At 50.6% G+C, this 25,666-nt stretch overlaps 1 protein-coding gene across 12 annotated transcripts in view; it reads left to right on the top strand.

Annotated features, from left to right (window-relative positions):
• The window catches only part of LOC105491009 (transmembrane protein 266), a 150,943-nt gene that overhangs the window by 80,699 nt on the left and 44,578 nt on the right, over nt 1-25,666 (top strand). For all 12 annotated transcript variants that reach the window (XM_011757074.2, XM_011757076.3, XM_071100898.1 and 9 more), the window contains 3 exons: nt 1,778-1,966; nt 20,722-20,876; nt 24,201-24,274. In XM_011757074.2, coding sequence (XP_011755376.1) covers nt 1,778-1,966; nt 20,722-20,876; nt 24,201-24,274 — 418 coding nt within the window. The remainder of the gene's footprint in view (nt 1-1,777; nt 1,967-20,721; nt 20,877-24,200; nt 24,275-25,666) is intronic.

Below are 25,666 nucleotides of genomic sequence, written 5' to 3'. Positions count from 1 at the left end.
TCTGAACTTACTGGATAACTGCAGCTGTGTTTTGTTTTTGTTTTTCTTTTGAGACAGAGTTTCACTCTTGTTGCCCAGGCTGGAGTGCAATGGCCCCATCTCAGCTCACTGCAACCTCCACCTCCCGGGTTCAAGCGATTCTCCTGCCTCAGACTCCCAATTAGCTGGGATTACAGGCATGCGCCACCACATCCAGCTAATTTTGTGTATTTTTAGTAGAGACGGTTTCACCATGCTGGTCAGGCTGGTCTTGAACTCCTAACCTCAGGTGATCCACCTGCCTTGGCCTCCCAAAGTGCTGGGATTGCAGGCATGAGCCACCACGCCCGGCCTGCAGCTATGTATTGTTGGTTAGATTTCAATGGTTGTTGGAAAAGTTTAGAATTCAGAGCTCCCACACAAGTATAGGGACTTGTCACTCCAGAGCTCCTCCAATCTTCTCCATATGTCTGTTATCCATGTCAGATCATAGAGTGAGAAGGAACAGCCCTTAGGAATATTCTATTTTACCTCCTCATGTTCTGATTGGAGAAACTGAGGTTCAGGAGGAGCCCTGCAGAAGTTGGCATTCAAGCCAGCACCAGAGCCCAAGAACAGTTTACAGCAGACAGGGCTGCCATCTCAGTATGAAAACTGGGCCTTCATTATCCTGGGCACTGACCCTCAATGTTCCCTCCAATATTTAAATTTTACTCCTTGCCATTATACTATTGTTCCTTTCTAACTTTCACTGTTTGGACAAGGGCTCACTCTTGTGCCTACAGGATGAGATAGGGTCAAGGACATACTGGACAGACCAAAGATGGTGCCCCAGGAAGCTAAAGGAAAGTTTTCTAGTCCAGCATCTCTGGACAGGGTTGCTGTGGGTGTTTGGGCAGGACAGTTTTTAGTTGTTATTGACACATTGCAGAATGTGTAGCGTCCCCAGCCCTACTTAAATGTCAATAGCAATCACCTGTGGTCATGGTGGCAACTAAAAATACCTCCACAAATTGCCAAATACCCCCTGGTAGATTGGGAGGTGGTACTGCCCTGGCTGAGATGCCCGGGAATGCCACTGGAGTGGTCAGTTATTGGCCGTGCCCAAGGTGAGCCTGACAGTAACACAGGAAGAGACTCACAACCCCTCAGACATTGGATCAAGTGACTCCCATCCCCTATTCCCAACCTTAAGAAGAGACATATGGTAGGACCAGTTCAAGTAGGAAGGGAGTGGCTACCAGGGACAGCTGGAGCCTCCTGTCCTCACCACCCCAAGGCCCACTAGGTCTCTGCAAGTCTCCATGTAGGCTCCTCTATCACCACAGTACATCCAGTTGTGAACAGAAACCTGTTTTCTCTACTGTGGAATAGAGAATAGAAACATTTCGAAACACCTTTACAAAGAAACTCAGGAGACAACTTAAAAGAATATCTTCCTCCCATATAGAGTCCAGTGACCCAGAGTCCTAAAAGTCTAAGCCATAGTTTTGCTGGCTGGCAGTTTATCCATCTGGGTCTTTACCTCCCCTTCATGAAGGACCCTGCCCCACTAAAGCTCATATTTTCAGGTCTGAGCACTTCCTCTTCCCATTCTCCCATTTTTCCCCAACCACTGAAAGAGATGGGACTGTTAGGGCCTCAGTCCAGTCCTCGGGTGGCCAAGAGGGAAGAGGGGCAACCTTAAGCTTCCTCAGCCCTGCACCAGCATAGCAGCATTCTCCTTCTTTTCCTTGAGGAATGGAAGAAGTTTTTGGCCCTTGAAGATAACTCCCATTGTTCCTCCTCTCCAACCCAGGCCTGCCATAGAAGGAGGAATTTCTGAAGTTGAGATCATCTCCCAACAAGTAGACGAAGAAACCAAGAGCATTGCTCCTGTGCAGCTGGTGAACTTTGCCTATCGGGACTTGCCTCTGGCTGCTGTCGATCTCTCCACGGCGGGCTCGCAGCTCCTGTCAAATCTGGACGAAGATTACCAAAGAGAAGGGTAGGTGCTGGGACCATTGAGCTAGCTAAGAAGTCCCTGGGTTAGGCCGGGCGCAGTGCCTCACGCCTGTCATCCCAGCACTTTGGGAAGCCGAGGCAGGCAGATCACCTGAGGTCAGGAGTTTGAGACCAGCCTGGCCAACATGGTAAAACCCCATCTCTACTAAAAATACAAAAATTAGCTGAGCGTGGTGGCGCAGCCCTGTAATCCCAGCTACTCAGGAGGCTGAGGCAGGAGAATTGCTTGAACCCGAGAGGCGGAGGTTGCAGTGAGCTGAGATTGCACCATTGCACTCCAGCCTGGGCGACAAGAGTAAAACTCTTGTCTCAAAAAAATAAAAATAAATAAAAAATTTTAAAAAGGCCCTGGGTTTATATGGATATCTTCCAAGCAGCAGCAGCCAAGATGAGAGATGCTAACTAGTGAGACAGCAGAGATTCACAGCAGACCACTCAGGCCCTTTTCCTACTCACACATTACTTCCTCAGAAAAAGGTAGTGGGCACAGAAAATACCTGCCAGACGACCTCTTAGGTGACCTCTTAGGAGAATCATAAAATTTATTTTAGGACTGAGGCACTCCTTAATGACCCATCCACTCCCCTCTTGGGAAGAAGGAGACCCACAGTGATTTGGGACTTGCCCAAGGTCACAGAGCCCATAAGGGATGGACTTGAGCTGCACTTTCTCTTTATGAAGCAGACTCTCACTAGGAAGCGACCAGGAAGAATGTACCCTGCATGCAGGAACATGCTTAGGATGTAAGGGAATCTAGAGAATTTGGCTAGGAGCTCTGCAGACATTAGGGCACTCCCTTTCCAGGGAAGGCATGCAGAATATGCGGGTCTGCAATTCAAAAAGGTGGTCCTTACCTCTTCCTACTTAATTTGTCAATCAGCTTGGATGCCTTCATTTCCCAATTCACTTCTCATGAGCCTGGTCTGTCTTACAAACATACTTCCTGAAGGTGAGTGGTAGAGGGCAAGAGCTAGGTGGGGCAGGGGAGACACACCAGTTTGATGTCCTCATTTTCATGGGGCTTGGTGGCGTAGCTGAAGGCCAAAGAGGGGTAGGAACAGGTCCTAGGGTCACACAGCAGATCAAACTTCCGACTCTGACAAGGGCTTTCCCTAGCCTCACCCTGTGGCTCTTAGACACAGCATTGTAAATACTGGTAGGACCTTAGGAGCCAGTTCTGGACTTTTCTTTCCTGGGTGCTGGTAAACACTTTGGAACATGCTGGCTGCTTTGAATACAAAAATGAAGGGTTGTCAGGTATTTTAGAAGCAAACGAGAAGCCTTAGCTAAAGCTAAATTTGTAGAGCTTGGATCCCCTGGGCTTGTTTCTGGAAGGAGCTTCCCACTTCCTGAGATAAACTGCCTAACAATGGTGAAACCACATACCTTTTTTTGCAGAAACTACACCCCAGTGGCTTTCTCTGAAAATGTAACTTTTCCAAGTATTGTGCATATTGTCATCAGGACACTGGGAAAAAAAGGATAGGCAAGCAGATCGGAGGCAGCTAAGGGACACCTGCAGTGGCAGCGCTGTCCTGAGCTCTGTCAGGTCCTTACCATCTTGAAGGCTGGGCTAAAACCTGAGGCTCCTGGGCCAGGGCCAGCATCATGCACATGTGACCTGTGCAGTAGCACAGAGCCCGTGCTTAGAAGGGCTCCAACACTTGGCTAAATGCTCTGCGGCTGCTGTCTTGAAATTCTTAAGGAGCCCCACATTTTCACTGGGCTCTGCAAATGATGTAACTGGTGGGGTCCTTCTCTGAGCACCCAGCAAGTCACTGCGTCACTGCTCTCTGGTGGTCAAAAGCAGTAGTGCAGCCTTCTAACATGCCCTAGCTATTTCGGAGAATTCATTTCCTGCCCTGGCCTGAGCCTGTTAGGCCCTTTTCACGTGGAGAGTAGGATGGTATGGGGAGAAGTGGAGAAACCTCCAGGGATTCTGGTTCGGAGCAAAGCAGTGTCCACATGTGCCCCTGTAGGTGTTATCGCACCGCGGGTGGACCTTGCTATGGGTGTTCCCCCACCAGGTGTACCACACTGTGATGTACCCCTTTCAGGGGTCCTGCGCTGTGGTGTACCCCTTTCCAGGTGTCCCCTGTGTATCACTCCCTAGCCTGAACCCCAAGGCTGGCAGAGGCTTTGCCTTATCATTCAATTTGCCTCTAAATTGAGGCTTTGCAAGGTTTCTTTCCAAACAAACGAATCCAAATGAAGCGCCTGCAAGGCAGAGAGGCCCTTGATTTGATTTGAGTCTCCAGGTGTGCCCAGAAAAGCTGTTACCATTGGGTAAATAGGAAACAGCCCGGGGAAGGGATTTGCCTCACTGCTGGAGCTCTCAGCTGGGGGCCCCGATTGGCAGCCAGAGGGCTTCCTGGAGGAAGGAAGCGCAGGCACAGGACCAAAGCCAGGGGAAACTGAAGCGAAGCAAAATCCCACTGCGAGGGAGGAACGACCTCTCTCCGCCAGGCCTCTTGGCTCTTGCTGCATATCCTGGGGTTTTCCCAAAATGTCCAACCTGGTCTTTTCTGGGGCAATATAAAACAAAAGGAAGAGTCCTCATTTACAGCTCTGAGCTTGGTTTCAGTCTTGTCCAAAATGCCTCTTCCTACAAAGGCCAGTGTTATGTATAGGAATGAACCTTTTCTGTAGGGAATGAAGAGACCTCAGGGACTGCGGCAAAAAAGTGCTCCGTGGCCCCACTGCCCGCCTCCCAGTGCCCTTGAGCTCTGTGAGGTTTCAGGGCTTTTCAGTTTCCCTGAATCTGAGACTGTTAGAGCTGGAAGAGACCTAAACGCATCCATTCTAAACATTCTCAAAGACAGCAGGGCCCAGGGAGTACAAGGAGCTTGCCCAAGGTCACACAATGACAGAGACCGGGGCAGGGCATGCTAGTTCATGCCTGTAAGCCCAGCAATTTGGGAGGCTGAGGTGAAAGGATCACTTGAGCCCAGAAGTTCAAGACCAGCCTGTGCAATATGGCAAAACCCCATCTCTACAAAAACAAATTAGCCGGGCATGGTGGCACGCACCTGTCATCCTAGCTGCTTAGAGGCTGAGGTGGGAGGATCACTTGAGCCCAGAAGGTCGAGGCTTTAGTGAGCTATGATTGCTCCATTGCACTCTAGCCTGGGCAACAGAGTGAGACCCTGTCTCAACAACAACAAAAAATGACAGACACAGGAAGAGAGCCCAATCTGTATGCTCCTGATCCCTTGATCCTGGCTAGCAGCACTGGGCTTCCATTTCTCAGCCATCCCTTTCCAACATCACGGTGACTGTGGGTAACATGCATTGCCCATCTGATTCTGCTTCTAGCTACCCTGTCCAATGCCTTTAACTTCTGTTTACTTTTTTTTTTTTTTTTTTTTGAGACAAAGTCTTGCTTTGTACCTCAGGCTGGAGTGTAGTGGCATAATCTTGGCTCACTGCAACCTCTGTCTCCCAGGTTTAAGTGATCCTCCCACCTCAGCCTCCTGAGTAGCTGGGATTATAGGCGTGTGCAACCATGCCCAACTAATTTTTTTTTTTTTTTTTTTTTTTTTTTTTTTTTTTTTTTTTTTTTTAGTAGAGACGGGGTTTCACCATGTTGCCCAGGCTGGTCTCAAACTCCTGACCTCAAGTTATCTGCCTACCTCTGCATCCCAAAGTGCTGGGATTACAGGCGTGAGCCACAGTGCCTAGCCTCAGTATACTTTTTTTTTAAAGCATTTTTTTAAAATGTGGTAAAATACATGTAACAAAATGTACCATCTTAACCATTCCTAAGTGTAAGCATCAGTGGCATTAAGGACATCACACTGTTGGGTAGCTATAACCAGCATGCATCTCCAGAACTCTTCTTGCAAAATAGAAACTCTATACCCAGTAAACAATAGCTCCCTGTTCCCCCACTCCTCCAGCTGCTGGAAACCACTACTCAACTTTCTGTCCCTTTGAATTTGACTACTCTAAGTGCCTCCTGTAAGTGAAATCATGCAGTATTTGTCCTTTTATAACTGGCTTATTTTGCTTAGCATAATGTCCACAAGGTTCATCCATGTTGTAGCATGTGTCAGAATTTCTTTCCTTTTTAAAACTGAATAATCGTCCACTGTGTGACTATACCACACTTTGCTTTTGCATTCATCTGTCAATGGACACACCCCACACTGGACTGTTTTTTCTCAAATGTGTCCATATTTTAGCTATTGTGAATAGTGCTGCTATGAACATGCCTGTACAAATATCTCTTCAAAACCCTGCTTTCAGGCCAGGTGCAGTGACTCACGCCTGTAATCCTAGCATTTTGGGAGGCCAAGGCAGGCGATCACTTGAGGTCAGCAGTTTGAGAGCAGCCTGGCCAACATGGCAAAACCCTGTCTCTACTAAAAATACAAAAATTAGCCAGGTGTGGTGGCGCACACCTGTAATCCCTGCTACTTGGGAGGCTGAGGCAAGAGAATCACTTGAACCTGGGAGGTGGAGGTTGGAGTGAGTTGAGATCACACCACCACTGTACTCCAGCCTGGGTGACAGGCTGTCAAAATAATAATAATAATAATAATTAATAATACCCTGCTTTCAGTGCTTTTGGGTATATATCCAAAAGCAGGAATTGCTGACTCACACGGTAATTCTATTTTTGACTTTTCGAGGAACTGCCATACTGCTTTCTGCAGTGGCTGTTGCACCGTTTTACATTCCACCCAACAGTGCATGAGGGCTCTGATTTCTCTTTGTCTTCACCAACACTGGCTATTTTCCATTTTGTTGATAGCAGCCTTCCTAATGGGTGTGAGGTGGTTTGGTATGCTTTACATCCATGAAAATCCTGCGGGGTGAGGAAGAAGGAGCAGTCGCCTTGATGGGGGTCAGAACCTTATCTTGGCCGAGCTCCTTGACTTGCCTAGAAGCCCTTTGTCCCTCAGATAGCTGCTTAGCAGAGCCCAAATAGCAGAGCTGTCTGCTGCTCCTCTCTTCACCTCTGCACTCAGGCTGCTGAGGGCTCAGGGAGGAAAATCATATGACTGTGCAGACTGGGTGCCTCCCTGGACTCAAGGTCTCCAGCCACGACTTGATTCTCAGTTTTGCCTGGCAGTCCTCCTCTGTGGTCCTGCTTAGTCCCGAGGTGGCCAGTTCTGATTGCTTGTGTCTGCCTCAAGTCCCCTCTTTCTTGCCCTCAGCAGATGACCTCCTCTCCTAGTACCCTCAGAAGGTAGACACAGTCATGGATGGGCTGCACCGCACCCCTGTCTCTTCCTTCCTCCCTTTTAGGGCCTGCCCCATTCCTTGAGCTCTGATTGCCTTCCCCTCCCACCTTCTCAGGCACCTGCTCCATCAGTTACCTCCTCACCCCATGTCATCACACTCCAGTCTCGTGTCCTCCTCTGACTCCACCTCCCTGCTAGGTACCATTACCTCTCTTTTTCTTTGAAGTCAAACTTCTTGAAAGGCTGGAGACACTTGCCACCTCCCCTTCGCCCCTCCCATTCATGTCTCAATCTGCTGCAGTCCAGCTTCAGCCTCGTCCACACCACGGAAACTGTTCTTAAGGGCATCAGCCACTTCCTTGTTGCTTCGATCCTTATCTCTGTCCAGCATTTGAAACTGTCAGGCACTCCCTCCCTCTCCAGCCTCCTTGTGTCCACTGTTATAACCATGATCTCCTGATTTTCTTTTTTTATTTAATTTTTTAAATAGAGACAGGGTCTCACCATGTTGCCCAAGCTGGTCTTGAACTCTTGGGCTCAAGTGATCCTCCTGCCTCAACCTCCCGGAGTGCTAAGTTTACAAGCGTGAGCCACCATGCCCAGCCCCTCTCCTGATTTTCCTCCTCCTCCTCTGGCTGTTCCTTCCAGGCCTTTTAAAAATTGTTTGAGGTTCCTCTGCTTGTTCTTTCAATGTTGGGTACTTTGTTTTCTGCCTTTGGCCGTTTTCACTCTACTAATTTTACACACTAGGTAATTTCATCCATTCCCATTACTTAAATTAATCTCCTTCAACTGATAACATTCAAAGTCGTGCCTCTAGCCTAGATCTCTCTCTCTCTCTCTCTCTCTCTCTCTAACTCCCAACTTATATCCAGCTACTTCCTGAACATATTCACAGGGATCCCAAATGTATCTCAGAATCCTGGTGAGGGTCTGTGGAATGATCTATTCTTTTGCCTCTGAGTTGGCTGCATACTTGAGAGGAGAAATGTTCTTGTCTTACCCAAGTCATTGCTAAAAACTGCCTTTTCAGTGACAGCACTCAAATCCAGCCTGAGTAACAATGGCCTGCCTGTCCTGGCCATCTCAAACCCAGCAAGCCCCAGACTGCACTGTCTTTTCTCAATATGTATTTTCTATGACCCCTAACCAGTAGAACGTAGACCTCACCCACCCATCACTACCAAAATGAGCAATATGAATTTTGGCTCATTAACAAGCACCTAAGTCTCCTTCCTGCTGCAACAGGTACCAGTGGGTTCCAAAATGCCCCAAAGCTACATGAAGCCTGCTGTGGTCACCTCTAGTCACCTATAGTCAACCGTAGTCATCCTGGAGTCTGTGTTCCTCCTCCCTTGCTCTGGCTCCCTCCTGACCGTGTCCAGTGCCCATGAAGCTATTGCTGCCAATGGTGTCCCTTCTGGGAGTGCCAGTGCCAAGTGGAGGGGCTTCAGAAACCCAAAGCCCATGCAGTGTGAGCTCCATGCAGAGTGAGGAAGGAAAGCTACCCCCATGACAAGCCTGTACCATGCTGTCAATGTGTTGCTTACCTGTACCATGTTGTCAATGCACGACTTATGGCCCCAGCTCCAGTCCTATGTGCCTCTGGCCTTCACCACTCTACACCCAGGTCTCCAGTTCAACCCAAGAAGCTGGGCTGGCACATCATGCCTGCTGTATCATCTGCCTCTCCCCCGCTGCCTCTACCCCCACCCCCAGCCAGGTGCCTCCCGCCCTCAATAGTGATCACTCAAAAACCTTCATGTGTGTCCACAGAGGTGAACAGACACTCGGGAGAAGGGGAGAAGCGGAACAGGGGAGGTATCTGCACCCCAGCTGAGCTGCCACAATGCCCTGTTACGTGGATAACCTGAGGGGCCAGCTTGATGTCTTCTCCCTCATGCCTCATACTCCATCATCTCTAAGTCTTATAAATTTCTACTGCCATCATAATATCTCTTCTCTACACTGTTCTCATGAAGAACTGGTAACTCCATCAGCCAGTTGTTTTGGACTGCATGTAACAGAAAACCCACCTCACACTCACTGGGCCAGGTACCATGGAGTCCAGGGCAAGGGTGGCTTTGAGATTGTTCCAGAGACTCAGCAGTGCCAACAAGAACCAGATTCCTTTCATCTCTGCACTCTGCTGGCCTCAGTGTCGGCTTCATCCTTATGCTGTAAACTTCATCCCATGACGTCTGAGAGCCATGTGACCCCCAACACGTGGAACCTGGACCTCACCAACCCATTACTACTAAAATGAGCCATATGTGTACTTCGGCTCATTTACAAGCACCCCAGGCCTGCTTCCTGCTGTGACAGGAACCAGCCATTTCCACTGGTTCCTTCCGAGAGGGCTGCCTGTGGTCATCAGGCCACATCTTTCCTCATTCATGTCTGGCAAGTGAAAGTGGCTGCCCATCACTCTCTTCTAGGAGCAACAAAGAACTTTCCCAGAAGCCTCCAGCAGCTCTCTCCTTCATGTGTCTTTGGCTAGAATTGGGTGCGTGGCAAGGCACAGGGGAAAATCCATGAGCCAATCAGGCCTACCCCTGGAACTGTATCATTTCCCAAAGTACATTACTGTGACTCCAGTGGGACGGGGTATGTGAACATTAGCAAGAGAATCATCCACAGCTTTTAAGGAAGTCAGTTCTCCTTTCATAGCCTTCAGTCTCGAATTAGCTCTTAATTTCATCCAGCCTCTCTAGACATTGTTTGGATTGGGAAAGCTCTGCCTTCTTAGTCTGTTTCTTCAATGACTTGGTCAGTTGATGCTTTCATTCCAATGCAGTTGGACCAGTGTCCATTGTCCTGGTGGACAGTGCTGGGGCTTTGTGTTTGCACATAACCAGAGCTCCTGATTTCTTGTTCTCATTCTGTGATGTTCTCATTGGATGTCATCCCACTCAATGGTGGAAAAGTGAGGTACAGAAAAATGAGGCTCTCAGTGAGCCAATCATCTGTCTTTGGAAGAGTGACATTGAGTTTGCAAGAATCATGGTGCAGAATGGAAGTTCTGTTTTCTCTTAACCAAGTACATTAAAGGTCTGGGTAGTTTTCAGGGTCTGGGTGAGACCAGAGGCAACAAAAGAGAAAAATCAGAGAGACCAGAGTCTCCACCCTAGAGAGGCCCACAGCCCCGCAGGAGAAATGGTGGTGCAAGGTGGGGGTCATCATCCCCACTTTATAAATGACACTCTGTGGTCACATAAAGATAAAGATGCTCCCCATCTTTTTAGTGAAAAGAGGGTGCAAAGATGGTCATGGGTGAGAAAGTGGGATAGTCTTTGTCAAAAATAAAAATAAAGTAAGAAATGAAAGATATTCAGTGTTTAGTAAGACAGTTATTTATATCTTAGGGTTCTAAAAAGCCCAGCCTGAGAGGTCAGGGCTGGACTCCTAGGCATGGGAAGCTTGGAGGAAGTTTGGGTCTTGGGCGGACATAAATGGATGTTATTACTTAGAGATGATGCCAACAGCACATTTCTGCCAGAACTTTACACTCAGAGGAAAAAAAACATAATGGGGGCACAGGGATATTTTTTGAGATGTCAGGTTAGAAAAATAAGACAGACCCAATATAGCAAACATCTCTAAATAAGGACTGAAATAATTTTAGATATGCCAGCAAGCAAAGACTGGGGACAAAGAGAAGGGAGGGGTAGGGACCTACTAAGCCATAGCCCAAAATACCCTTCTCTCTTCCTGTACTGTCTGGCTTGAGGGCCACAGCCTCCAGAAAGTCTTCTGTCCTCCAACCCCACCAGACTAGGTCCTCAGCTCAGTGTACCCATAGCACCTTGCCTACCTCCATCACCACACCCAGGGGTGACACTGAGCTCTGCTCCTCTCTTTACAAGTCTGTCTCCAGTACCAGGCCAGGGGCTTCCTCACGGTGGGGATCAGATCACTTGAGCCTGGAACAGGGGTGTTGACTGATCAAGGAATGACTTGAATGAATGAATCAGTGAGTGAATGGGTAGGGCTGCATGCAAATAAGCATTAGAAGAGAAGGGGAAGCCCAGTTCCATTTGGAGGGAGTTGGGAGCTGGTCCCTAGATCTCTGTGGAGTTGGGAAGGAGCTGCAAGGGAGGCCCCAGGCTTCTTATGCCTCAGAGGTTACTGCTATGGTTGTTGGCTGGCTCACGTCTGAACGTACCTGCTAATTCCGTGCCTTCTCCACAAAGTCACCCTAGAGAAGGAAATCAGATTTGCCTCAGAACATGCCAACTTCACTTAGTAAAGTTTTAACATCCTGGTAGAGGAAGGAAAAGCCTTTGGGGGTTCAGGGTTATGAGGCAGATTGATCCCCGCCATGGCCATGCAGCTGCAGAGTCTGGAAGTTCGGCATCACATGATTTCGGATGGCTTTGCATCCTTTTTTTCTCAGGGAGGAAAAGAAAGGAGCTTCAATAATCCACTTTCTTGATGCCAGTGAGATCTGTCTATAATAAAACACCACCCCTTTCTCTGGCAAGCCAGCTGTCCCTGGCCCCCAAATTGACCCTGTGACCCCTCACTCCCTTGATATTTTTAGTAGGCTTCAGCTTCCAGGAGAATTCTTGATGCCCCAACCACAGAATAAAAGTTTAATTTAGACGAAAACATTTTTCCTGATGAGCACTGGTTAGCTGTCTTTCCTGTAGTCCAGGAACCCCAAAGAAGTTTCCTTGATTAATAAATCAATTAAGGCCGGTTGCAGTGGCTCATGCCTGTAATTCCAACACTTTGGGAGGCTGAGGCCTGCGGATCGCTTGAGGCCAGGAGTTGGAGACCAGCCTGGAGTGTGAGAACCCCTCTCTACAAAAATTTTAAAATTAGCCAGGCGTGGTGGTGTGCGCCAGTAGTCCCAGCTACTCAGGATCGCACCAATGCACTCCGGCCTGGGCAACAGAGTGAGACCCTGTATTAAAAAATAAAAATAAAAAATAAAAAAAAAGGAAAAAAGGCAATACATTCAGATGTATTATTTCTCAGCAAAATATCCGCCCCCTCCCCCCACCTGCTCGCAAGGAGCAGGGTGTACAGCGGCGGATGACCGCTAGATGGCGGCGGAGCGCCTCTGACCACCTGGGTCGGGGGGCGAGTCGGGGACGTTTCCTGGAGAGAGGGGAGGAAAGTTGAAATGCGTGGCCACGTCCCGCAAGGAAAAGTTAGGTGAATTTGTGGTGCTGGGATGGAATGGGAGTCCCCAATCATCTGCGGAAGCACCTGAATACTGACTTTGGCCAACTAGAAGGAGGGAGATCTTGGCTGACCCAGGATTTGCCAAACCACAGCAAACCTGGAGAGAGCTGGTGGGTGGGGTGCCGATTTATTCCCTGGTTCTCACCCGGTAGGAAGCTGACTGCCCCCAAGCAGCCCTGTCCTCCAAGCACAGCACAAGGAGATTCTCAGACTTGAGACCAGTTTCCAGAATTGAGGACCTCAGGGTGGCGGAGACCTTATAGGCACTTCATCCAACAGCACCGCACTGCCACCCCCAAGTCAACCTTGAACCCCTTGCCAAGGACTTGGGTGACTGCTTGAGCACAGCCCACCTACATGGCAGCCCTTCTGAGATGTGTGGTCAGTGTCCTTGGTCTCCCCAAGAAGGGGCAGCCAATCCATGGTGTGCGTTGGCCACTGTGCCCTGAGGTGGGCAGGGGTGAGGTTGCCAAGTGTATGGCCGTTTCCGCCACCCCCTCACCCCCCACCCTGAACTCTTGCCACCACACCCTACTGTTTCCCAGGGTTGACATTTCTGAGGATGCAAGAAATCTGAGATTCTGGGACAAGCAAATGTCAGACTCTGGTGACCCCAGCTGCACACAACCCTCCTCCCTCTCTCCCCGCAAGGCAGCAGGGCTAACCTTTAGCTCTGATTGCAGAACTGAAGCTGCCTGTATGGAAACTTCCATTTATTTAGCTCTCCCAGAGCGCTGGGAGAGTCACCTCTCACCTCCACCTTGAGAGTTCTGTTTTCGTGGTGTGTGTTTATGAGCCCGCGTCTCAGAGTCTGTGTGCTGCTGTGGCTTGTGCCCTGGAATAGGGTACAGGGAACAAAGGGGAAGCTTCAGTGTTTTTCCTGTGTTTCTGGCTCTCCCTGGGTGAGAAAGAAGCCCCACTAACCCTTTCAGATGGTTTGTAAAAGGATGCCCCGTAGGCATTGGGTTGATGGTTCTCACAGATTGAGATGATGCGTCTCTTTAGAGGCATCATACACAGTGAGCCCATTTCTTTCCTGCCTTTTTCCTCCCCTTGTTTTGCCTTTTGAGTGTCCTAGAACTAGGAATGCATTGGATCATCAGAGTTCATGTATAAGGCTGTAGGCTCCGTAAGGATGAAGGCTCTGATCACCCTCATGGGCCCAGTACCCAATACAGTGCCTGGCATTTGGTGGGCATATGAGAACCATGCCTGGAATGGAATGAATGTGGAAACTTACTGTGTTTATTCATGCCCCTTCTAATGACTGTGTATCTAAAATCACCATAGTAGATCGTATGATAAACACTGTGTTATGGGCTTGACATATGTTTTCAATATTTTTAAATTTCACAACAACCCTGTCAAAGCAGATTATCTCCATTTAGGGGATTAGGAAACTAAGGCTCAACGATTCCAGTCAGAGTTCAGTCAATGGTGCGACTGTGATTTGGAGACAGTAGTTGCCAGCAACAGCCAAACAGATGGAAAAGTCTGGCTTTCCCCTCCATGAAAACAGAGAAAAAGGACTTGCCTTTTATAGCAACTAGATGAGTTAACATTTGTAAAGTGCTCACAACAGCTCCTGGTGCACAATATGTATCTTAACTGTTTGTTTAATCAATAAGTCCATGTCAATGACAGAAGTTACATTTCCGCCTCATGGCTTTCTCCAATATTTTAATCATCTGGAATAAATATAGTAAAGTGGGACCCAGGAGTTTTGCTGACCATCAAAACCATTGGCAAAGTCAGCTGTGACACCCAGAGCACAGGTGTTCAGCATGCTAGAACCGGCGCGAGTGGAGCTAGGCGGGGCCTCAAATCACCTAATCCTGGGGCTTTAACCTGGAGCCTGGGTATCCTTAGATGATCCATCGGTGAGATTCAAGGAGTTCATGCACTCCCTGGAATCTTATGCACAGTGCTGTGGTTTTGTGCATTTTGGGGGTGTAGGGGCATAGCTTGTATCCACTGCTGGAGAGCTCTGAAGTCCAGAAAGCTTCTGAGCCCTTGGTCTAGCAGTGCCTTCCTGAAGGCAGAGTGACAGCAGCTGGGGAAGCCCAGGGCCTCAGGCTTCAATCCAGCTCCTCCTGCCAGGCAGCTTCCAGTCTCATTTTGATCACCTCCCTCAGCCCCTTCCTTGAGAACTTGAAGGATGAAAATCTCAAAGTAGGGCCGACAGGATTAGCTAGTTTGGCTACCTTCAGGGAGATGGGCTGATGCTGTGACTCTCCACTGCCTGTGAGCCCCTTTTAGGACACCTTGAGGGTATCCACGGTCCCCCTGCTCTGGCCACTCCCCAGCTTGCACCTCAGGAGACTCAGTGCAGTCACTCCCCTCCCCGCCACAGCCAGCCTGGCAGCCACTGCAGACCAATTGCATAGTGGATTGTGGTGTGGGAGAGGCCAGTCCCCACAGGAGCAAGCTCAGCCCTCCCCATCCTAGCGCCACACGGCTCTACTTCCCCTTCCAGATTGGGGCTGCTTCAGTGCCAGGCTTGGGAACGCTGCCTGATGGAGCAGTGGCTTGAGCCAGCTCCTTCCAGGTCACCCCTGTGGCTTTATCGCATATGAAGCCTCCGCTGGAAGTTTGTCATTTCACTTTCATGTTCTAGATTTTTTGAAATTTTTATGCAAACACCTAAGACTATGAAGCAGAAGCAACAAAGGTACTCAGCCTCCCCTCCCACCCCAGGATTTCTCTGAGGCCTCAAGAGTGACTATGGTAGAATACTTGCCCATCTGCCAGGACATACCATCTGCTTGTTGGTATTTGCAGACTCTGGCAGCCCAAGCCGGGCCCCTGGAGCTGTCCCCTCACTACAGCAGCACCAAGACAGGAAATTGGGAAACGCCTGCCCTCTCGTGGCAATTCTGGGGATAACACCACCCTGAGAAGCAGCCCTGGGGCCTTCACGGGCTGATGCTGAAGACAGAAGGAAAGCACCTTCTGTAATTAAGCAGTCAACGCTGATTTCCCCTTTGGCCCACTAAGCCCCTTGAGTCATTACTGAACCACTCAGGAATCTTTTGAAACTGGTCACATTCTATTTTGCTGCTAAAACACAGTCTTCTAGGAATGTCCGAGTCATCTGAATTTCAGATGAAATTTTACTAGCAGCTTGAGATTTTCAAATACTGGTCAACCAAAAGCCTGCAGCTTCAGCCCAGCCTCCCAGCCCCCCACCCACCCTCGAGGGCCCTGTTCTGGAGCCCTGGGGTCTGTGGTCTTGCAGTCTAGTGCAGCCCTGCCCTCTGTTTCTGCTCTTCCCGAAGAAGCCCAGAACCTGTCTGGACTCTCTTCCCCTACCCCACACACACACAGCCTGCCTGCACCATTTCCTTGATGCCCCAGGGCTGCTCGACCATGGCTTGCCTTCTTTTGTCTCATCTCTTCTGCTCCCAAACTCCCTTTGCCATGCCCCCTTTACCTTCTGAGATACCTGTTACCTCTTATTAGGCCACCAGAAGCATTTGTTCTCACCCAAAGCACCTGGGATCTCATTGAAATGCAGACTGAAATTCAGCTAGCACTGGGAAGGGCTGAGACGCCGCATTCCTAACAAGTGCCAGGTGATGCTGATGCTGCTGCTCTGTAGATGCCACTGAGTATCAACGACCCGGAACAGCCGTTTTCCATCCACCTTGATTGCACACTGGAGTCATCTGAGGAGGCCTGGGTCCTCACACAGGTTGTGGTTCAGGAGGTCTGGTGTGCAGCCTGGGCATTGGAGTTCTTAAGAGCTCTCTTGGATGCTCTAGTGTGCAGCTTGGGTTGAGATCCACTGACCTGGAGGCACATCCCACCCCCAGTCTCCATGGTCCCTGTCTCCCTGCTCCAACGCAGCCAGGCCTCACCAGACACTGTATCCCCTGGATACCATCATTTCCTTGACAGTGGTCTTCTGTCGTTCCACTCTGTCAAGTCCACCCCCATGTGCCTTGCCCTCAGGCCACTGAGAGGAGGAGGTGCACAGAGCAGGATGCAAGTGACACCCCCAACAAGGAGGCCTGCACGAACTCACTCCCAGACTGACATGGTGGAGGGGCAGGTCGCTGAGGGCAGAGTGTGGGCAGGGGACAACTGAGCTGGCATGAGAATAAAAGGACAGGACCAGAGCAGCGTGGCACAGGCGCGATTGTGCGGCTGCCTCAGGGTTCTTGGGTGCTGTGTGTTGGCTGTGCCAAGGGCTGTGGCTGCACCAGCAGCATCTGTCCTAGATGGTGGTGGGTGGTGAGTTACACCCACTGCCGAAGGGGGAAGCCCTATCCTCCTCCGGGCCCAGCTCCTGGCTCCCATCACCCTGGTGTTTCTCATGCTGGAGTTACTTCGGGGCTGAATAGAATTTTACCAGAAACAGTCCCTATGTAGTGTACATTTCAACCATGTACACTAAATCGCTCTCCCCTCACCCCCATTAGCTTTCTCCCATGTCACTTTCTCACTGAGGCCTGCTCTGACCACCATAATGTCAACTCATCCTTTACCCGTCCTAATCCCTCCACCAGCTCTGTGTGTCTTCCTTATGGTACCGTCGCCTTGTAGCACACCATAACCTGTTGTATTTATTGCCTGACCGTCTCTCCCACTAGAGCGTAACCTGCCCAAGAGCAGGGATTTTCGCCTCTCTTGATCACACTGCCTACCTTAGCTCATGGTGGGGGCAGCGTTCATTTGACTTCAAGGCCGTCATCTCCTGCCTGGCATTCGAATCCTGCCATCTGCCCGGTCCTCTACCTGACTCTTCCCTGAGGCTGAGGAGTGTGCTCTGGTGGCAGGGCCAGGCCAACTATGGGCTGACTTCAGACCACAGGTAACTCCAGACGCCCATCTCCTGCAGCTTCTCGCTAACCACCTGATGTGATTAGTAAGTTTCTCTAACAAAAAAAAGGAAAAAGAAAAAAATGACATTTAAACAGCAATATAAATTGGCTTTTCCTCCCTCGGAAGCAGGTCATGATCTGAGTCTCCTGTCAATAGGGAACTGAATATACACGGAACTAGTGCTCCTGCATACAATGCTTCGTTTCATTCCCTACTCCCTTCGGGACCCTCCTCTGGGGTAGAAGGAGCAGTATCTTAGGGATGTCCAAGGCACGAAGGTGAACAAATGCCTGGTGCCTTCTGTGGAATGTGAAGATGAGGCTTCCTGCTGGCCAGCCCAGGCAGATGGCCCTGGCAGCTGCCCTTTTTATTCATAACTGCCTGAAGGTGCTTGGCTCAGATTTCAAATGACAATGACATGGCATCAGTTTTAGGGGCCACAGACACAGGAATGGGCATTGGGGAGAATGTGGAATTGGAACCGGGTGTCCTTGGGCCCTAGAAAAGACCATGCTAGAGCCGTCAGGGAGGAGTGAGCAGGCAGAGGGCAGGGGAACCGGCTTCCGGAGGCGCTGAGGTGGCTGGAGGCTGAGCGTGAACTTAGTGCGAGAGGTGTGAAGGATGAAAATGGGGCTGGCGGAAGGGGAGACAGGAATGTCACATCCTGGGAAAAGAAGCGGGGGGAGTAGGTGATGCCGGAAGGAAGAATCAGGAGGTGAGGAGGGTGGCCAAGTGATGATAGCCAAGGATATCTTAAAATGTAAAGGCTTGTTAATGGACGGGGGCACCGTGCCGCTGGCACTGCTGCGGGCGGCAGCTTTAGGCTTCTGTGAGCCTCCAGCCCAGCAGGGCCAAAGCTGTCATCCGAGCACCTGGCTTCCCTGGCCAGGTCCTTCCCTCCTGCCCCTCCGGACAGATGGCCTTCCCATGCGCTTTTCCCCAGCTTATCCTGGCTTTCTGCCTGCATCCCAGGGTTCCCATGCTTCTCTGATCAAATCACAGTCGCCCTCACCAGGCCCCCTCTTGGACCCCTCGGCTCTTGAGTTTAGGGCTGCCAGCTTTAGCAAATAAGAATACAGGATTCGCAGTTAAATTGGGATTTCAGATAGGCAACAGATCATTTTTTAGTATGAGTCTATCATACGCAATGTTTAGGGTACACTAGAAAATTGCTCATTGTTTATGTGAAGTTGGGATGTTTAACTGGACATCCTGCGCTTGATCTGGCAACCCGCCCAAGCTCCTCCCAATTTCAGTCTGGGGTTTCCTCTGCAGCCCCTTGCGTGAAGATTGGCCCCTTGTGCCAGCATGAAAGCAGAAAGAAGTGGTTTGCAATGGACTTTGAAATCCACTTGCAGTGCGCGACGAGGGTGTTCATCGATGGCCTTCACCATCTGGCCCCCACAGACCATTCTCCTGTTTTCTGCTTGTCCCTTAATGAAAAACCCTCTCTTTTGACCTGGCTGGTTTCCTCATCTCTTGCCCCATACTCTTGGACCTGCAGGGCTCACGTCCACCCCCACAGCCCCATCCAAAAGGGCCTCTTCCTCTTCCTCCTTTGCCTGTTGATGTCCTCCTACCTGTCTTTCTGGAAGCAGCTCCCTGAGTTTGGGGACTGAACACCAGTCTTTGCATTCCCTACAGAGTTGAGGACGGGGGGCCTATCATTCCCAGAGGTGTTAGAAAATATTCAGAATGACGTGAATAAGCCCAGTGCCCCACCAGGTTTCTTGAAGAGCTGTGAACTTTGTCTGTCCTTCCAATGGCAGGGGACTCCTTCAGGCTTTCCCTGGATGGAGTGTGAGGACGAAATCTCCTTGAAGCATTCACGTTATTCCTTCCGAGAGAAGGGGGCACCTCAGGGCAGAGCCCCCTTCACAACCCCGTGTTCAGGCCATCACATATTTTATCATCGTCGTCGCCATCATCACCAAAATCCATTTCAGCTGCATTGTCTTTACAGGGCCGATCAGTTTCCTCGTTTAACTTTAGTGACCTGTGAGTTCAGGAGCGTTATCCCTGTTTACACATGGGGAGGCGGAGGCGGAGGCCACAGTGGTGAGGAGCCTTCACGCGGGGCCCCAGGGTGGCCGAAGGCAGAGCCAGAAGCGTGGCCTCCCGGGCTGGTGCTGTGGCTGCCACTTCAGGATGCCTAGTTCTTCCTCAGCAAGGGAGGCAGGCAGGTCCTGTTTGTGCCTAAACTACCAAACCGGTGCGATTTGAGCTCAGCTCCCCCATCCCTGTATTCCCCAGACCCCTCAGAGGTGCCTTTCCTGTGCTCCTGAGAGAAGGGTGTCCAGTGCCCTGCGGAGCCCATCCAGCTCAGATTCCGTGACCCCTCCCACCTCCAGACCTGCTCAGGAAAGCGTCTGTCCTCAGCAGCCTCACCTCTGCTGTGATGCCCAGAATCATATAGTCAAAGGTTTCCCTGAAAGTCCGTGGAACTCTAGTCTCGCCAGATTCTCACTCTGTGATAAAGGGTGTCACGGTCCAGCAAGTCTGGAAAGCCCTGATTCTGCAGTCTCTTTGGGACCATGATGATGCATAAGAGCATATTGAAGGCCCTAAAACGCCCCACAGAGAAAACAGCCATTTAACTTCATTGGACCCAAATTTCCCAAAACATACCCAATCATGGAAACTTTTGCATCAAATAACAACTATGAACATTTTGTGGAACTAGTGTTCCACGCAGCCTACTTTGAAAAACAGCGATCTAGTTCAAATCTTCCTTTTTATAGCTGAAAAATGGAAAATCCATTCAGTGATTCATCGAGCATTTATTAAAGGCAAATTGAGATGCTCCCAAATGCCAGAGCCCATGTCACCGCATTCTGAGCTGCACAGAAGTGCAGTAATAACACATTGTTTCCACGCTGCACTTGCCGCTTAGGCCGACTGTCCACTAACCCACCAGATGTTGGTCTCATACCCTTTTCAACTTTGAGAAGACTGAAGCACAGAGATGCATGAGCTGCAGGTTTGCATATAAGCCTGGCTGTGAGCGGTAGCTCATGCCTGTAATCCCAGCACTTTGGAAGGCCGACGCGGGTGGATCACCTGAAGTCAGGAGTTCGAGACCAGCCTGGCCAACATGATGAAACCCCATCTTTACAAAAATACAAAAATTAGCTGGGCGTGGTGACATGCACCTGTAGCCCCAGCTACTTGGGAGCATGAGGCAGGAGAATTGCTTGAACCTGGGAGACAGAGGTTGCAGTGAGCTGAGGTTGTACCACTGCACTCCAGCCTGGGCAACAGAGTAAGACTTTGTCTCAAAAAAAAAAAAAAAGAAAGAAAGAAAAAAGAAAAAAAAATGGCCAGCTCCATTTCTTAATGAGACATTTTCACCCTTTATGATGCTCCCCAGCCTCTTGAATAAGGTTGTGTTTCGCCATGAAGCCTAGAGCCAGGGAGAGAGCCCAGGAGGAGTGACGCTGGTGGGTTTGAGAGCAGGGCTTTGACTGGGGCCCACCCTCTTGTCCCCTCCCATTCTTAGCCTCTCTTCTCCCCACTTTTGTCCCCGCAGGTCTAACTGGCTGAAGCCGTGCTGTGGGAAGAGAGCAGCCGTGTGGCAGGTATTTTTGCTCAGTGCAAGTCTCAACAGTTTCCTGGTAGCCTGTGTAATATTGGTGGTGATTCTCCTGACTCTGGAACTTCTAATAGATATAAAGCTTCTCCAGTGTGAGTAGCAAGAGAGATACATATGCCAATACATATGATGTCAATATTCAATGTGCATCTGCATTCATCAGGGGTCCCCAACCTGCAGGCCGTGATCTGCCCCCACCGATGCTGCTGCCCAGCCTCAGGCCCCAGGGCTCATGGGGATGGCCACTGGGGAGGAAATACATCTGGCAGCTTCTCTCTCTGTCACCCCCAGCCTCAGTTTGCCCCTCTCTGCCCAATGTGGCCTCTGCAGTCCTCTCCCCAGCATTCCATGATCAGAAACTGATAAGATGAAAAACGTTGGGGACCCCTGTATGCATTTTTTTAATTGCTCCCATTTGGGATTTTCCAGGTTGGAATTTTCTGTAGTCTAAAGAGAGTTCCCATTTACGGAGGCATCTCAGCTTGTAGTAACTACTTACGACAGCGACCACAATGATAAGATTCCTGGTATTTTTATCCAGCTGTGAGTTGGCAGTGTGATTTATATGTATGGTGATAGTTTTTAAAGAATTTTCCGCACATTTGACGCTACAGTAACCCTGTGAGATGGGCGAGATGGATATGATCCCATATTATAGATGAGGCAAATTAAGATTTGGAGAAGTGAGATACTTGCCCTAAGTAAGAGGTATTGGAGCTGGGATTTCAAGGCACCAGGTCATTTAACTGCTTGGCCAGTTCTCTTCCTCTTGGTATTTGTCCTAGTTTCACGTTAAACCTTGTCTTCCACCTCTTCTGTCCTGGATGTCCCATAGTGACATCGCTGTCTGAGTGGAGGATCCACCGCTTACCCCCACCAGGCCTACCCCGTGCTGTTTGTCGCACCAGAGGGGCAGGGGCAGGTATCTTGCCTCTTGACTTTGGATAACTTAGTGGTTTCTGGTGCAGTTCCTGGTTACCTGTATTGCCCTGACTCAAAAGGTAGATCCTTCAAATGCAAATTTAAAACGAGGCACAGGCCAGGTGTGGTGGCACATGCCTGTAATCTCATTTGGGGAGGCCAAGGTGGAAGGATCGCTTGAGCCCTGGAGTTTGGGACCAGCCTGGGGAACATGGCGAGACCCTGTCTCTACAAAAAATGTAAAAATTAGCCTGGCATGGTGTCACACGCCTGTAGTCCAAGCTCCTCGGGAGGCAGAAGTGGGAAGATCATTTGAGCCTGGGAGGTCGAGGCTGCAGTGAGCCATGATCACGCCACTGCACTCCAGCCTGGGTGACAGAGTGAGACCCCATCTCAAATAAATAAATTAAATAAATACATAAATAAATAATAATAATAAAAGGTACAATTATCAGCCCCAAAGAGACTTCTTTTCCTTCCACTGGCAAAATCCAGGACTGTAGATCCAGTCACCCCCAAACCCATTCAGATGTCTTGGGCTTCCTTTCTCAAATGCCCTCAACTCCTTTATGGGATCCTGTGAACTCAGGGTCTGTCCAAGCTCCCTCCAAGTCACATGAGCCTTCTCTGCTCTCTGAGAGAGGATGAATGGTGAGCACAGAATTGCTTTTGTCTGATAAGCCTAGTTGGGTTTTATGCAGCTGGTGGCCCCTTGGTTCCAATTAAAGGATCTTCCAGCATAAAGTGACCGGTACTGGTTTTACACTCAACCTGTCTTCAATTAAACCATGTTGTATACTTTCCCTCCCACTCACCCGTACTGTCTGCTTTTTATGAGACCTGCCCATAACGGAGCCTTTCTTTGCCCGTGGCGGATTGTCCTCGGGGCCCTCGGCTGCTCGGGCTATGACAAGGTATTGAGGAGAACTGAGAACCCAGCCGACACTGGAATTTTGCTTAAAATTAAGTATCCAGGAGATTGATTTTGGTGGGAGATCCAATAGCAGCTCATAAAAGGCATCTTAAATTCCATAAAACGCACAATCAGAGATTTATTGCTCTTCTAAAGCAAACCGTAAAAAAAGGCACAGGAATTCATTTGATAAATAATGGGGAGAGATTTTATGTTTTCAGAATCATCTGAAGGTCTTCTTGGAGTCACATGGGCCTCAGCCTCTTCGTTCCCACTGGTATTCATGTGGCCTGACTCCAGGCTCATCTTCTAAGGGTCGCCTTGGCCCAAAGCCAGGGGGCCTCAGAGTCTCCCACCTGGAACCTGGTTTTGCAGCTGTCTTCCCCTGGCTATGCTTTGTGACCTGACTTCTACCCACCCCCAGGGTCTGCAGATCCCAGAGCTTCGGGAGAGGTTGTGGGTTCCTCTGTTTCAGTCTGGCCCTCCCTGCTGAAGGCACTGGGCACTTTCCCTTGGCCCTGGGGGGTTTCTGAGCAATGTGCCAAGCAGGCCTGGCGGCAGCTCACAAAGGAAGCAGAGCAAGCATGTTCTCAGCAGCATTCCTGCCCCTCGCCCCATCTCAGCTCTTCCCCAGTATCCCACTAGTATTTCTTTTAGGCCTCTGGGGAGCCCTCTACCCTCTGGGGCAATCCCTCCCACCCAGTCTCCATCAGAGCTCACCTGACCCTTGTCCTAGGCCCCAGCATCCTGCTTTTGGCCTTGCTGGCTAAAAACCATGCCATGCCAGGGTTCGAAGGCTGGCCGTGGCTTCACGTATTTTAAAAGGGCTTTCCAAAGAAAATGCCTTAACTCTAAGGAGTGGCTGGTGAAAGGTGGGGCGGGAACCCTCAGGGGCCAATGGCTCCTCTCACTCCCACTCCAGAACCTGGGGGCAAGCAGGGCAACGTAGAAGTTTAGCAGACCCCATCCCACTGGCTCTGCTAATCTAGGGAGGGAGGCAGACACCTCTGCCCCAAACCTGGCTCCCCTGCCAGTCCTCACTGCAGCCTTCTCTCCAAAACACCCTGGCCGACACCACCGTCTCTGCCACTCGGTTTCCAGAACGACAAGTCACAGTAAGCTCATTTAGAGTCCCCTGACTGCACAGCACTTTGGGGGTGAACTGTGGGCTGGATGTCTAAAAGCCCATCCAGCCTCGACTGAAGCTGCCTACACAGCCCAAAAGCCGTGAATGTCTTCCTGAGCCCCTTCTGGAAGGTTTCTTTCCTACAGTCTGGCTACAGCCGAAAGCCCACCAAAGACCAAGCAGGAGCTCAGAGAGGCGGCCCGTGGGGGAGAAGGAAGCAGCCCCTTGGGTTGGAGGCAAGAAGAAGAGCATCGTTGTCTCACAAATCTCCTACCGCCTTCACTGCAGACGCCAGCTAAAGCTGCCCTTGCTCTCTGACCCAATTTCCACCAGATCTAAATGTTCACGCAGGCGGGCCCTGGGGTCCCAGAGGTCTGGATGGATGCTGCGAAGCCCCCATAGCAACGCACCTAATTCCTTGCTCCTCAAATTTGGTCCTTATCCTGTCCATTGCAGTTTCCAGCGCGTTCCAGTTTGCTGGCGTGATTCACTGGATCAGCCTGGTCATTCTGTCCGTGTTCTTCTCAGAGGTATGTAGAGACTGTGGCCTTGTCACCTCCTTTGTTGGGTGACTCCTGTCCTGGGAAAACCAACGTCTACTTCTTGAAATGGTTTCTAGCATCAGGTCCCCCGCTAGCCTTTGAGGCTGCTGGGAGGGAGATACAATACAGATAGCTGAGCTCTGTGGGGGGAGATGGTACAGGGAGCCCGACCCAGCCAGGGGGGTTTGGCGCAAGCAAAACCCTGGGAGGAACCCCAGTAGATGAGCAGGTGTTCTCCTGGTGAGGGGGTGCCGATGACGCTGGTGAACGTGAGACTGAGTGTGGCATCGAGGGGCAGCCAGTGTTGGATGCGGCCAGTAAGGAGCAGGTGGGAGGTGAGGCTGAAGCCGAGTGCCCACACAGGGAAGCTCTTGGGATGCTGTGGCTGTGGCCTTGGGCCCACAGTTGGCCGGACCCTTGGGGCCGAAGCACGCAGGGGGTGGGGGAACCGGGTCACAGGGCCAAGCAGTGGACCCGACCTGGTCCTGCAGGGGCCCCGGGTCTGATGGGGCTGAGAGATATGCCTCTCAGTGTGAGTGCGAGGCTGTGTTTCCGAGATGGGGGCTCAGGGAGCATGGACCCCCGTCAGCTTTGCTGGAGTCGGCTAGTAGAGACCAAGTGCGAATCTCTGTGGTGAGGGGAGGGGAAAGTTTACGGAGATCCGGAGATCTGCGGGCCCCTGGGCTTGGTGCAGAAGCTGATGTGCCTGGGCAGCACATTCCTCTGTTTTTGCATGGGGGTGAGTGACACTTCCTTTGAGCAGTTCCAGGCTGTCCCAGTGAGACTCTGGCCTGCATCTGGGTGTGGGAGGAATTGGCTTGGGCTTGCTGCAGGCAGGGCTTTATCCTGCCCTGTGCGCACTGGAGGTTCACTGAAGGACAGGAGAGTTTCATGTAGAAAACTGGTTTTTCCTAACAGAGCCTAGGACTGGCCCAAGTCAGCAGGCCACTGTGTCACTCCACCCTCCAGCATCCCATCCTTGCTATGGGTACATATTAGCCCATGCAGAGTCCCGTGGGCCTTTCAGCATGGCTCAGCAAACCCTTGGGGAAAGGCAGGAACAAGTGAGGCACAGCGCCTTCTGGGAACACACGCACAGCTCACACTAACGGGAGCTGCTCTACCTGAGGCACGGGGGCTCTGGGACCCCAAGACCAGGGGCCTTGAAGGGAGGAAGGATGCTGTGAGAGAGGGTGGCATGGGCAGAGGCACTGAGGTAGGGAACCTTGGGAGTCAGGAGTCCCAGCATCCTCTTATGGGTCCCCTCTGGTCTACCTAATGGCTCTGCACTCTCTGTCTCTCTCTCCCCCCACCACCCTCCCTAAAAATCAGGAGGGAGCTGGGCTTTGGGTCTTGAGTCTAGAATCCTGACTCCGGGTG

Source organism: Macaca nemestrina, chromosome 7, assembly GCF_043159975.1.
Source record: "Macaca nemestrina isolate mMacNem1 chromosome 7, mMacNem.hap1, whole genome shotgun sequence".
Lineage (NCBI taxonomy): Eukaryota > Metazoa > Chordata > Mammalia > Primates > Cercopithecidae > Macaca > Macaca nemestrina.
The sequence above is the reverse complement of the archived record's forward strand: the minus strand, read 5'-3'. Positions and strand labels throughout refer to the sequence as shown.